At 43.7% G+C, this 14,933-nt stretch overlaps 1 protein-coding gene across 1 annotated transcript in view; it reads right to left on the bottom strand.

Moving 5' to 3' along the window:
- Nucleotides 1–14,933, bottom strand: part of SCN11A (sodium voltage-gated channel alpha subunit 11) — a 110,517-nt gene that overhangs the window by 78,958 nt on the left and 16,626 nt on the right. Inside the window, exons 4-10 of the mRNA XM_063115299.1 lie at nt 14,787–14,915; nt 13,426–13,520; nt 9,857–10,030; nt 9,044–9,110; nt 4,169–4,310; nt 3,353–3,550; nt 2,257–2,430 (exon numbers count right to left, since the gene is read on the bottom strand). Of these exons, the coding sequence (XP_062971369.1) occupies nt 2,257–2,430; nt 3,353–3,550; nt 4,169–4,310; nt 9,044–9,110; nt 9,857–10,030; nt 13,426–13,520; nt 14,787–14,915 (979 nt within the window). The remainder of the gene's footprint in view (nt 1–2,256; nt 2,431–3,352; nt 3,551–4,168; nt 4,311–9,043; nt 9,111–9,856; nt 10,031–13,425; nt 13,521–14,786; nt 14,916–14,933) is intronic.

The raw sequence follows: 14,933 nt of genomic DNA on the forward strand, positions 1-14,933 counted from the left end.
AGAAAACTTGGGTATCCATAGTGGCTTATTTCCCAAAGGTTCTGACAACCAGGGCCCCAGAGGGAACTATCCTTTTGTGATAAGCTAATCTACATAGTCTTTCTATGGCTATTCCTTATTCTAGTTTAAGGGAATAGACATTTTATCTTAGATGTCTGGGTCTTTGTTGTTTTTTGAAATGAGCAAAAACTTTAAAACTTTGATAAAAATACCTGCAGTCTCTCCACAAGACTGTGGTCTGACAACAGAGAAGTCTCTAAACCATGAGATCTGTTTTCAGCAGAGAACTGATCACAGCAGTGGATGGGATCCCTCTATCTACTTCTGCAAAGGCCCCTGTACTTTCTTTCCTACTCCACTATCAGGCATGCACACCTACCTTCTACCCACTTCATCTCCCTCTATCTACCTCAGGAAAGTGGCTTTTGCCATCCTTCCCTGGCCTGTATCCTCAACATTTTCTTCTTCTAATTTTTCTCTTCACAACTAAACCGTGTCTGAAATCCCCTACCCTGATGATAAGGATAACTTTTTCTACTGCACATTCCTCCCTGGCTTCATTTCTTTTCTTTTTTTTTTTTTTTTTTTTGTCCTTGTCGTGACCAGCACTCAGCCAGTGAGTGCACCGGCCAGTTCTATATAGGATCCGAACCTGCGGCGGGAGCCGGGAGCGTCGCAGCGCTCCCAGCGCCGCACTCTACCAAGTGCGCCACGGGCTCGGCCCTCCTGGCTTCATTTCTGCATATCACTCTGCCTACCCAGTACTCCTTCTTGGATGTCCATAAGCACCACAAAATTGGCATGTGCAGAACTGAATTTGCCATTTTTCCCATGCCAAAGCATGTTCCTTTCCTGTCTCAGTAAATTACCCTCCATTGAGTCAGCCCCCCAAGCCATACACTGGGCATCATCCCCACCTTCTACATCAATTCAACTGCCACATTTTATCTTCTGTACATCACTGTAGTCTGTGAATCTCTCTTCATTCTCATTGTCCTGGTTTAACCCTAGTTGAAGCCACTGCCACCAATTATTTGGGTTACTGCAGCATCCTCTTCATCAGTTGCCTCCAGTCTTGCCCTAGTCCAATGTGCTCTCTTCAAAGCATCCAGGACTTAAAAATGTAAATCTGGTCATATCATTCTCTTGCTTTATATTTTTCAATGGTGCTTACCCCTTGCCCTCAGTGTAAAGTGTGAACTCCTTAGCTTGGTTTTCAAGGCCTTTTGTGACCGCTCCCATCTTACCATTGCAGCCTCTTGCCACCCACCCTCCCCCAACCTCTACACACACACACACACACGCACACGCACACGCATGTGCATGCACACAAGTTCCTAATGGGTCAGGTTCTCCTGCTTGCCTCCACTTCCAGGCCTCTGAACGCGCTGTTCTCTCTACTGGCAATACCCTATTCTTCCCTCTGCCTCATGAATTCTTCCTTTCAGCTTAGACACTGCTTCTTCTGGAAACCCTTCTCTGATTCATTGCTCTTTAACCCACCAAGTCTGGGTTGGTTGTCTGAAGCAGTTGATGCTGATTGTCCCATTCCTATGTCCTTGGGCCTTACTTGAGGGCTTTCTCCGGTGATACAACCCCCCTCTGCCCTAGTACACAGCAAATACGGATACAGGGGAGTTACTATGTCTGGGCCCCAGCAATCTTTAACCAGTGATGGGCCAAAGTTGATGTACACGTACTTCAACACCCTCACTCCAGAGGGATTACACTCTAACTGCCTTAGTGGCAACTGGCTTGGGGATGCACCCTCCCTGGCCACCTTACCATCCATGTATCAATTCTCCCCTCCCCTCTCAGTGCTTCCTGAGACCACTTTCCAAATAACCCACTTGCACTCTAGTGTCTCTGGGTTTGCTTCAGAGAGGACCACACTGACACCTTGCCCCCTCTCTGTTCTCCCACAGTGATCACTATATCAGTCATCATGTTGAAAAGTAACTGCCTCTTCATTAGTGTGTCTTCATCATCAGATGGAAATTCTGTGCAGTAGGAACCATGTGTCCCCAGTACCTACCCCAGTGCCAAGCAGAGACCAAACACTATAGATACTTTAAATAAATGTTTATAAATCCCAAATGGATAATTGAATAGATATATGGATGCATGAAAGTGTGTGCAAAGGGATGAATGAATAAATGAGTAAGTGAAAGAACAAATCCTTTCAATTAAGTTGGCAACAGAACTGGTATCTCTGGACAACACTGTGGTATTATTAATCCCTTGGACGAGACCTACCATTTTGTGGGAGTCTTCATCAGAATCTGATCCTGGCGCCTGGTCTTTCCCAGACTCTCTCAAAAAGAAGGACTTCCTTTTCTTATTACCAAAGAACTTTCTTTTCTTTGGAGAAAAAGATGATGCTTCAAGGGAATTAAGTGAACTTCTGTCAATTCCCATGGCAACCAGAGCCTTAGAAAGTGAACAAAAGCAATTATCAAACTGATTATACCTCCCCATAAAACATTGCAAGTGACCCCACCTTAGTGAGCCCACTCTTTTCTGGTAGCATTGTACTATTTAGATTGCTCATCACCTAATTGGAATATGCTAGCTCTGTTATTAGTTATCTAGGAGAACATGTCCTGCTTTTGCAAGGAGATTGCAGTTGTCAAAGGCAGGGTTGACCCTATATTACTTACCCTTAGCACGATGTCCAATATGTGATAAGCACTTAATAAATGTTTATGCCTGATGATCCAGATATTAGACATTTATGAGGGGCTTACCTCTGACAAATCTCTGTAGAGGATGAGAAAGAGTATAAAACATGGTTCCTGCCCTGAAAATCTTAGAATTGAACTAGAAGAATGTCAGGATCCCATGGAAACAATTAGAATGGCCTATAAATATGACAGGGATTTCAGGCAGGGAGAGTTGATCATGACTGTTGCTCTAGAGCTCCCCCTCAAGCGAAGCCCCCAAACACAAACATCTCCAGATTTCCACAAGTGCCTAGATTTATGTATACATAAATTATATTCTCTAGCCAGTAATTTGGGATAAGTCCTAGAAGACCCAGGCTTCAGAAGGTCAAAGAGCATCAAGACCAAGGGTAAGAGCCCTGTGCCTGGATGACTTTGTGAGAGACAGCAGCACAGGCAGACTGCAAGGGGCTTAAATTTCAGACAATACCAGTAGAGAAAGCACTGAGACCAGGCTCCAGGCAGCAAGCAGCCTTGAGCCTCAGGCACATTGCCTCTGGGCTCCCAACCTAACTTAACAGTTATAAGAATTTGGGGGCTGGCTGGTTAGCTCAGTTGTCTAGAGTGCAGCCATATAACCCCAAGTTCATGGGTTCAGATCCCACTGTCTGACCCCAACATATCCCTACCTCCTTTTCCTCCTTTAACAGCTGCTGGGCTTCCTGAAACATCTTTTCTTTGGCCTCTGTCTCTGCGGCTACATTCCTGTTCTGCTCCTCATAAGCCATGGTGACGACAGCCAGGGTTAAGTTAAGCAGGTAGATAGAGCCCAGGAAGATGACCACCACGAAGAAGAAGACTGAGTAGAGCCCAGAGGTACGTAGGGTCTGCAAGGAACAGAGCACATGCTTGTACCTGAAGCCTTCTTCCACAGACGGGTGACCATCAATCACCTCAAGCAAAAATTACTCAGTAGCAGACAATTGGTCTTCCCCCCACACTGGCTGGATAAGCTGACTACAGCATCATCCACAGCTTCCCCAGCCACCCGGGGACTCCTGGTGCCCTCTCTCTCAGCTGGGAGATGCCATCCATACGCTCACAGAAATTTCAGTGATTTTCCTATCTATAACTTTCTCAAGGGTTTTGCATTTTCAAAATAAAAAAGGCAAGAGAGATAGTGCTAGTTAGTGGTGGAACTTCAAGCGGTAGGGAATCAGAAGAGAGATAATATTTCTAGGAAGAGGAGTTTTCTTGGTTTTTTTTTTTTTTTTTTTTTTTTGCACTCTTCTTCCAAATATCACATTTATAATTTTCTTGAATTTTCCCACAGAACTACTAAAGTGGAATTTAACAACTGTTAAAGATGAGAGATAGATGACAAAAGTGGAGGACAGATGGTAGGGTACAAATAAGGGAAGATAAATAGATAAATGATAAACAGAGGAAGAAGGAAAGGGAGGGAGAGAGAGGGAGGAAGAAGAGAGAAACTATAAATAGACAACCTGTTGATACAGCTTCTCCCAGGAATCTTGGGTCATGAGCCGGAACATAGCAAGAAAAGACCAGCCAAAGTTGTCAAAATTCGTATAATTATAGTCAGGATTAATTTTGGTGTGGATGCATTTAAATTGGTCAGAGCAGGCACTAGATATTGGAAACAAGGGAACAGAGAAAGAATTACATTCCCTGCAACCCAGCTTCACCCCAACCCCATGACACCATGGGCTGGCACCAGAAAGCCCTGGAGGAAGGGGATATTTGTAGAGTGGCCATCCCCCTGTCTGCCAAGCCTACCAGCCCACACCTTAACATAAGTGCTCATTGAGTCTTTCTCCAATGGATTGATTAATAAATTCATATTAGAAAGTTTTTCATTGAAAAATTAAATGCAATGTCAAAGCTAACAATTAACAGTAAAAAAGCATATACAATGAACATTGAGCTTCCCTCTCTCCCCAGTTTCTAGGTCTCGTTTCCTAGAGGCAACAGTGAATAGTTACTTTTATAACTTTCCAGAAGTTTTCTGTGAATATAGACATATATATATCTATACATATCTTTTATAATATACATATGTATGACAGCAAGCCTTAAACATTCTCCTGCACCTTGCTTTTTTCATGGAACAATATAGCTTGGAGGACTTTCCATGATGGCATACCAAGATATCTCATTTCTTTTCATATCTTACAGTTACATAAATTATTTAACTGCCTTGCTAATGATGACTCTTTAGGTTTTCAGTGGTTAACAGTCTTTTGCTCTTACAAACATTTGGACAATACACGTCTTTGAACATAAATCTTTGCCCACATTAGCAAAGCTCACATTATTGAGTGCATCTATAGGATATACTAAGGGTATGTACTTTCTTCATTTTTAATAAATATATTATTTTTGTCAAAGTAATGCACACATATGATTTTAAAATTACATGCACCAAAAAGTTTGTAATGAAATCTATTGTATTTACTCTTCAACTGTCATTTGTATACCCCAAATTCAGCAACTTTTAACTCTTTTATGTCTATATCTCTAAATATAGTGCTTACAATGATATTTGATTTATCAGTTTCAGTCCTCATTGATTTGACTTCTCACTATAGTAGATGAGGGTTCACACCTCTTCATTAATACTTGTACACCTCTTTGTAGAAAAATATGGTGACCTGTATCAGTGGTACTGCTGGGTTGAATACATTTTTTTCTTGGCTTTTACGTATCCCCTTCCTAGTTTTATTTCCTTGTTTTTTTTTGGAACACATCTCAAGTAGCTTCTTAGAAGACTGAGTGATCCTGGCATATAAGAATATGTCTTTATTCCACCTCACCAATAGTTTGGCTGGAAATAGAATTCTGGGTTGGAAAGAACTTTTCTTTATAAATACAAAGGCACTGCTCAGCTATTATTCTGTGTTGCTTTTGAAAATTTTGATGCCATTTTGATTTTTGCTCCTTTGTGGGTGACTTTCTTTTTCCCTTTGGGTTTTAAGATCTTTATCCCCAAAGGTCCTGAAATGCCATAATAATGCACTTGGCATGGTCCTTTTTTATTCATTGTGTTGGAAACTTTATGGGACACTGAGTGACTTGCATCCTTAGTCCCAGGGAAATTCTTTGCATCTTTTCTTTGCTAATTTCCTCCCTTTTGTTTTTTTCTGTTCTATTTCTGCAATCCCTCCCTAGCCAAAAATTGGGCTTTTGGCCAGAACCATCATCTTCCAGTAATTCGCCAAAATGATGAATAGAAAAGGAAAGAGGAGAGGCACCCAACATACGTTCCTCTGGTACTTTTAGAAAACACAGAGCTGTTCCTCTGGCCACATACATGTGAATCTACAAGGAAGGCGATACTGTAGACACCAAAGGAATGGGTAATATTCAAAAAGGAATGCCCCACAGATGTTACCATGGCCAAACTGTAAGAGTCTATGGTGTTACCCAACATGCAGTTGGCACTGTCGCCAACAAACAAATTAAGGGCAAGATTCAGGCCAAGAGAATTAATGTGCGCATTGGGCATTTTAAGCACTCTAAGAGCCGAGATAGCTTCCTGACACATGTGAAGGAAAATGATCAGAAAATGAAGGAAGCCAAAGAAAAAGGAACCTGAGTTCAACTGAAGCACTAGCCTGCTCCCCCCAGAGAAGCACACTTGTGAGAACCAATGGCTGGGAGCCTGAGCTCCTGGAACCTATTCCCTACGAATTCATGGTATAATAGGTGTTTCTCTTGAGTAGAAGTGTAGAGTTCCCTACTCCAAAGAAATGTTGAAAGTAAATATTTTGTCCTAAAAAACCAAACAGAAAACCAAAATACAAAAAAACCCCCCAAAAACCCAGAAGTTGGAACTTCTAGATTAATATTTATTCTCATATTTTCTGTCTCTGTCTTTGGTTTCTACTTTCTGGGCTATTTCCTCAACTTTATCTTTTAATTCTATTATTGATTTTCGTTTTTTAAATTCAAAACTTTTAACATTTACTTGTACATACCTGTGGGTTACAGTGTGTTGTTTCAACACATGCACATACTGTACAATGACTCACTTAGAGTAGATAACATAGTTTTGTACCTGTTAGTCCACTACTTTGTTACTGATTTTTTATAATCATGTTTAATTTCTATTAGATCTTTCTTGTTTTCTGACTATTCCTTTTTTCATAACAGGCTATTTTTGTTTTTATGTAAGCAATATTACTTTTAAGGACCCTATTTAAAGTTTTTAAAGGCTTTTTTGTTCTCCAAATTCTTGTTTTGCCCATGGCCACTTTTCCTGTTTCTTTATCTTGGTCTCCTTTCCATCAAAGCTTTCTTCAGATGCCTGGGGAGCCTGGGCTGTTTGGTCGCATTATGCAGAGGTCCTGGCAAGCTTACTGGGAGTTTGCCTGGTGGGTAGAGTGGGACTACATGAGCAGTAGGCTTTGCTTTAGGGTGGCCGAGGAAGAGGGCATTCGTTGTGCCTTCTTTCCTACCAGACTTCGAAGACGTTCTATGAAGTCCCAGTGCCCTCTAATGTCCAGGAGCCTATTGAGGATGAGCCCACCCTACTTGATCTCCCCTGTTTCCTGGACACTATTCAAATCACAAGCCTGTTTTTTCAATCTCCTCCTGTCTGGATGCTCCTTCCCATCAGCTCACACAGGTGATTGGGCCTCTCTTCCAGGATTCCCATCTCAGGAAATGGCATCAACAGGCACACCAGAAGTGAGAAACATCTATAAGTTTTCTCCCCACTGCACCTCCACTCCTCTCTTACACGTGTATTTGTACACACATACACACGTCAACACCGCTCTTCAGTCTAAAGTCTTGTTCTTTCTATCTTCTAAATGTCTTTGGAGTTCATCTATCCATTTCTCTTCACCTTCACGGTATAGCTTCAAGGTTCTTAACCTATACTAACAATCTCATTAGTGGCTTCTCATTTACTCTGTCCGGCCATTCTCTGCACAGCAGCCACAGTGACTTTTAAAAAATCTAATCTGCCCAGGTCATTCCCCTGCATTAAAACCTTTCCATGTCTCCTGTTTCCTCTGTGATCAGGATGAAAATTCTTGGTACTGATGGGCTACCAGGTCCTGCACGGTTGGCTCCTGTCTCGCCCTCCTGCCTCTTCTCTGGTCTCTCTCCCCGACAAGCCACTGGGCTTCTGCTATCTTTGATGTGTTCTCATGCCCCAAGGCCTTCACCCTTGCTGTTCCTACTGTCTGGATTATTTGCTCTATCCCCTTAACCACTGGCACCTCCTGCTCATCCTTCAGGTCTGAAGGGTAGTCATCAGGAGATTAGTCCTCAAGGTAGGAAGCAGGGAGCAAAGGCTGAAGATGAAGCCTGGGCCCTGGACAGACAGAAGCCTGGCTGGGCCAATGGCCTTGGGCTTGCCTTCTCAGGATGCTGCCTCCTGGGAAACTACTGGGTTATGAACAATGTGGAGTTGGTTTACTGTAAAACTCCAGGGCTTTCATATTGTTCATAGACTGAGAGAGCTGTGCCTGGTACATAAACTTACAGAGACAAGAACACCATAAAGACCAGCTGGAGACCAAGGCTGCTGCTTCTGTGTGTCTAGGTGACACAATACACCTCAGATTTTGCCTGTAGTAACCACACCTGCCCTGCATAGGTGAGGGGTCAAAGAAGTGCTGTATGAAGACACCATTAAAATGAAGACACTATGGATGTAGTGTGTCCTGTTGAGATCATTCTAGAGAGCTCAGTAGACTCATGTGACAGTAAAGCCTATTGTGTCTTGCAAGTGGTGTGAGAGAAGCCTTCCCTGATTCTCCATACAGAGTCACATCCCCATCACATTTTGCTGCACCTGCACCTCTCCCTTATACTGCTCATCACACTTTCTCATATTTACTCTATGTCTACTTCCCTGGAAGACATCAATTTTAAGAGAGTGGAGCTGTCTTGTTCATAATTGCATTCCTTGGGCCTAACACAGGGCTTGGCACAATGTAGGCCCTTGATGTCTACTTGTTTTTAAGGACTGAATGTAATCTATTTCATCAGAGTGCCTCACATATTATCTTAATCTGAAGTACACTCAGTAAATCTTCACTGGATTGAATCTCTGACCACAGAGAGCCCTGGTATCCTGGAAGAAGGAAGGGTATCCCCATAGGGCCAGAGGCTCCAGCTATTGGGTGAGTATGTATGAGTGCATGTGCAGCTGCATTTGTGATTCCAGGCAGTGGTGGGACACAGATCAGCCAAGAGAAGTAGGCTCTGACAGTCTCACATTGGGGCCATGTCACTGAACAGGAAACGAGGGCCTCCTGGGGCTCTCAGCCATCACAAAACCTTTCTCACCAAAAGGTCTGGAGGTGCTCTGCTTGGGAGATAAATGGACAGTATGAACCTCTTACCTGCTACCCAACCAGCTGCCACACATTCTGAATTCAGAGGAATTTCCTTTCTTTTCAAAGCAATAGTCTGAGAGAGGAAAGAGTCATAAATTCAGTTTATAAAAACACGGAAAGGAAAGAGAATAGCAAACATATCAGATTATGCTTGGAAACAGATGGTTTAGAATCCTCTAAGGTGATCAAAGTGAGTGTCCAGAGAGGAATAGGGCCTAAGCCCTCAGGAAGGACAATGGAAGATGAGGGAAGGAAGAAGGGAGGAGAAACGGGAGGAAGAGGTATGGCATCACCACCATCACTCTGCCTCTCAGTGCACAATGCTGAACTGGAGACCACCCTGGGGCGAGGGGACACAGATGCAGCCCATGACAGACATGGAGGGAGTATGCCACATGAGATCCAGGACACATGAAATAGATGTAGGAGAGGGTGGGCACAGAAAGCAGTGTTGTCATTGGAGAAAATACTTGAGGGGGCTGGGAAGTTGCTGTTTCCTTTTGGCCAAATCCAGGCATTCTGAATACTTCCGCAAAACATGAACAAGAAGCAGGCCAAGATATAAATGTGACAGAAGCAGACACTGCTCTTGTGGATGTGGCTTTGGGCTTTTCTTTCTCTGTGGAAACCCAGAGAATGAGTCAATTCCCCAAGAAATGCATCTGCCTGTGTGAGAACCCTGGGGTGGGGTGTGTGTGTGAAGCTCTTCCTTGCTCCCAAAAGACTGTGTGATGCAGCTGTGCAGGTAGTATAAGTGGGGACAAATAAAAGTTAACCACACACACACGGGGGAGTGAAAAGTGTGGTAATTTCCATTACCTGCAAGGTGACTGACATTCTTACAGTCAATCCTGATACATTTCTGGTTCAGATGTCCCATGAAGAGCTGCTGACCTACCAGGGCAAAGATGCTGAGACAGAAGAGGGTCAGAATCATCACGTTGACAAGCTTCTTCATAGAGCGCAGCAGGGCCCCCACAATGACTTTCAGACCTGAGGAGGAGGACAGTTGTGGGGAGAAGCCCCCACCCCCAACCAGACATGGGCAAAGGGCTAAGAGGGATCAGCCAAGGTCAAATTGCAGGCTGGAATTGGAAACCAGCTTTGCCCAGGATTCTGATGCCTTGAGTTATTGTTCCAATTCTGTGCCTTAGAAGTGGTGGGTCATCAAAGCACTCAATCACTCTGGGACTTGACCTCTTCATTCCTGCCCTACACCTGCCCCTGGGCTGATCTAGGGAGCAAGTGAGGAGATTTGAGCAGAAACATGCCACATGGACACGAGGCATATCTTGTTGACAGTTGTGCATGCACCTCCAAAGCTGGTGTCACATAAAGCATTAGGGCCAAACAGGGGCCACATTAGAGAATGAGATGGACCTGTATTTAACATTTAGTAGTTTAGTAGTTACTATCATGGTACACGAGGTGCCATGAGACATAGCTAATGGGGGATGGGATGGAGGGAGAAGGAGCTTTGTCTAGACCCGAATAATGAGGATGTCCTAGGAGTAAAAACCCAGATTATCAATTACAATGGGGGGGGGGTTTCATTCATTCATTCAAGAAATTTTACTAAGCAACTTCTATGTGCATTGCACACTGTTAGGTTTCCAAAGTTACAAAATAAGAAGGGCATTTTGTTCAAAATTGGCTATTGAAGCAGGGGAAAGCCCTGATTTGCACCATTTATAGGTTTTGTTGTTTACTGAATTCTTTGGTGTAGATACAGATTCCTCCTCACTCCCACGGTAGATTTCAAGCTACCAACATGATGTCACTGAACACTGAGTTGGAAAAAGGACAAGTCAGCTCCAGTAATCCATTGAGTCATGGTCTTTGCTCTCAAGATACCTGGAGAGATATGCTCCTGGATGTGAATTATAATGTATGGAATGACTAAGTGACAAAATATCAATTGATCAGTATAGACCAAGGATGGTAGACTTGAAGGTAGGGGAGGTGAGAACACACGGCAGCATTCAGTGGGAGACCAAGCCCTCAGTAGATGAGCTTCCCATAAAGTGTGGTGCCAGATGGGCAGAGCCTTGAAGCCAGGCTGGGACATTCACTACATGTCCAACTGCAGCCAAACCAGAGGTTGCCACAGCCCCATCCAAGCCAGATTTTAATCTGTAACAAGAGGCTTGAGTCTTCCCCAAAGTGAGAAATTTAGATGAAAGATGGTTGTGATTCCTGAATAATTTGTACATAGTCCCAGAAAGATTGTACGTCACATCCTTACTTCCAAAAAGCATCCAGGGTCCTTGGTGTGTTTTGGGGCCAAAATAAAGACCATATTCACCTGCTTAGAGATAAAGGAGACAGAAACGCTGCTAAATGACTGCCTGAATGTCCATTTTACCCATATGAAGATACGAAGGTCTCAGTTCATGCAGAAAGCTGCAAATCTACCTGGGAAACTGAGGTTCTACTTGCAAGGGAGGAAGAGCTAGAGGACGGACAAATTCTACATAAGTGTCCTCTGACTGCCAGTTTCTCTACCACTATGCAGTTGCTTTTCTGGAGTTTCTAAAAATAACCCACTGCCTCTGTTTGAAAGGAACGAGATTGGCTGGAGTTTAGTTATTGGGGCTTTATGGTATAGTTTAAACCTATACAATCAGCACAACCAACTAGTTCCTGTGGCTTTTCATAGTTTGCCAAAGCCACTTATAGAAGAGAAAGGAAGGAAAGGGAAGAAGGGAAGGGGAAAGGACTCCAGAGAAGGAAGATTTAAATTTTGTTTGTCTTAGTAAAGAAACAAGAGATAAAAGGAAGGAGAAAAGAAGGGTATGCCATAATAACCTCATCTTTTTTAAAGCTGGAATTCATATTCACAACCCAGCCTGACTCATAGGGCCAAAGCACCTTCCTCATCTGGCTTCCAGGGGACCGTCTCTCATTTCCCTCCTACTTCACTGGGAGCTCCTGCTCACCTCCTTTGCTGGTCTCTCCTCTGCTCCCCTCCCATTCAAAGTTACAGTGCCCTGGTCTCCATCCTTGGGCTTCTTCTCTTCCCCATCTATGCTCACTCTCAGCGATCTCATCAGATTTCATGTCTTTAAAAACTTTCTATAGGACCATGATTCCCAAGATGGTATCTCCAGCTCAGACTGCTCCCTGGAGTTCCAGACTCATATATCTAACTGCCTACTTGATACTTTCATGCAGATGTCTCACCATCATCTCAAACACAACACGTCCAACGCTAGCTTCTCATCTGACCCCCAAGGCCTGCTTCTCTTACAGCCTTCCCTGTCTCAGACATTGATGACTCCATCTCTCCAATCACTCAGGCTAAAAACCTTGGAGTCCTCCTTGACTCCTCTCTTTTGCTCATACCACGTATGCAAGTGACCCATCAGGATATCCTATGGTTTTGACCTTCAGATTTATACAGAATCTGGCCACTGTCCACCAACTTCACTACCACCACCTGATCTGAGAGCACCACCATCTTTTGCTTGAATTATGGTCTCTTGTATCAGTTTGGGTTCTGAGGAACAGGCATTCTGGGATCAGACGTGCAAGAGATTTGTTGGGGGGAAATACCTGTATAAGATGAGGGGGAGGAGAGAGGTGTTGTGGAAAGAGGCTTCAGACTGCAATGCAGATCTGCCATCTAGGAAAGGAAGCAGGATGGGATAGGAAAAGACTCGGACCACAGTGCAGCTGTATGAGAGTCTCAGCCAGGTTGATGGGGATCCCCAGAGCCCAAGTTCCACATTCAAGGAGTCCCATATCATTAAGGAATGGGCCAGCATCAGTACCCCTGCCACGCAGGGCAAGCATGATCTCGGCATGATCATGAGTGCAGTGGTGAATCCAGAGAGGTGACAGCTGGGACCATTAGTCAGTGATGCTCCCAGCTGCAAGAGATTAGCGAATTTCCATGGTAACCACCAGGGCTCCTACCTGGTCCTCCTGCTTCTACCATTGCTCCCCTACATTCTGTTCTCCACACAACAGCTCCCATTTCTTCAGAGTGAAGCCCAAGTCCTCCCCAGGCCTACAAATTTCCCCTTCACTTCTGGGATCCCACCTCCACCACCTGGACCCTCACTTCCCCCGCTGCAGCCTCATCTGCATCCTTGCTTTTCCTCTGTGTTTGCGCTGATGGTTTCCTATGCTAGAACACTCTTTCCCACAAATCTGCTTGTGTTACTCCTCCACCACCATCAAATTTTTGCTCACCTCCCACCTTCTCAATAACGCCTTTCCTAACCACTCAACTTAAAATTGCAACCACCTTCCCCTAACCTCTGTGACTTCCTATACCCCTCATTTTGTCTACTTTTATTTTTTATTCTCCATGATACATAGCACTTTCTAATGTGTTGCATAATTTACTTATAGAGCCAGTATTGAAAGTTAGAGTGACTTACCTGAAACTACTGAAATTGCTTTCAAAGCTCTGAACACTCGGAAGGTACGCAGGGGCGACAGATTGATATTGATATCTGGAAGATATGATACAATCCTACAAGACAAAGCACAGGGAAAGCCTGGGCTTGCTCAGTCCTGCAGCTGTACTTCACATCTCCGTGAAGGCCATGCGTAGTCATGGCCTGGGGCTTGTGTCCACCAAGGTGAAATCTGTGGCCTCATTTTCCCAGCCCCACCCTTATCTCAGAATCTGGTAATATCACTGTCCATTGCTATGGACCATGGACTGCACAGGAGGCTGTTCTCAGCTAATCTTTATACTGGGACAATGAAGATGAAGATTCCTTGAAATAGTCCCTGTACTTGTGGCTGCATCTATGTATAATAGAAATTCTCCAAACATTTATTGACTAGCCCCAACACACTTCAATAAGGTCCCCTAGCCACTACATGGCCATACCTGGACATGAACCCAGGAGATCTGGCTCCAGAGCCTGTGCACTTAACCACAGCACTACACTTTGTTACCTTTCAGTAACAAAGAGCATGCAACTGTTGACCTTCAAATGTAAAAGCCTGAAATTAATAGCACCTACCTGTTTGTGAATATTAAACAGGAAATATATGCAAAGTGCTTAACACAAATTAAGTAATGTTAGATTTACTATTGCTGTGCTGGCCCTTGCTGTTCTCTCTTTTTATTTTGCTGACTGTTTCTCGTCATTCAGATATCAAATCAGTGTCCTCTTCTTCAGGAAGAACTTCAACCCTCACCACACACCAAACACAACAATTAACTCAAAATGGACCATTGACTGAAACATAAAAGCCAAAAATATAAAACTTCTAGAATTAAACATAAGTGAAACTCTTTGTAATCTTGCAGTAACCAGATTTCTCTAAGACTCCTTGGTTCCTCCTACATGCTCTGACTACCTGATAGGTGCATGGCCCTATCCTGGTACTCACCATACCATAATGTAATGTTCATTACCCATATCTTTTCCTCTCTGGACTGTGATCTTCATGAGGTTAAGAACCAAGTCCTTTTTAAAAAAATCATTGTCACAAACCCTGTGTCTTGCACAGAGCCTGGCCCATAATGGGCCCGTGTTGATGAGTGGATAGCTGATGGGAGCAGAGCCTGAGTATTGGCCTAGAAATGGATTTGGTGTGAAGGCCTCTGGCCAACTGGCTGCACAAAGCAGTTTAGGGCCAACCAACGCTGTAATCAGAGCTTGAGGCATTCTTAGGCCTACTATCCTCAGTACTCACATGGATCCACACAAAGACCTAAAGGAAGCAAAGGGGCTTCTTTTCCACCCCAAGTCTCTTTGATAAAAATCTTTAACATTCTTACGCTGTTCCAATGACAATGGAGTCCAGCCAGTTCCATGGATCTCGAAGGAAGGAAAACTCATCCAGAACAAAACCTCTTGCCAATATTTTTATAAAAGCTTCAAAAATATAAATCCCAGTGAAGACATACCTATGAGGTAAATCATTC

The sequence above is a fragment of the Cynocephalus volans genome, chromosome 11, assembly GCF_027409185.1.
Source record: "Cynocephalus volans isolate mCynVol1 chromosome 11, mCynVol1.pri, whole genome shotgun sequence".
Classification (NCBI taxonomy): Eukaryota; Metazoa; Chordata; class Mammalia; order Dermoptera; family Cynocephalidae; genus Cynocephalus; species Cynocephalus volans.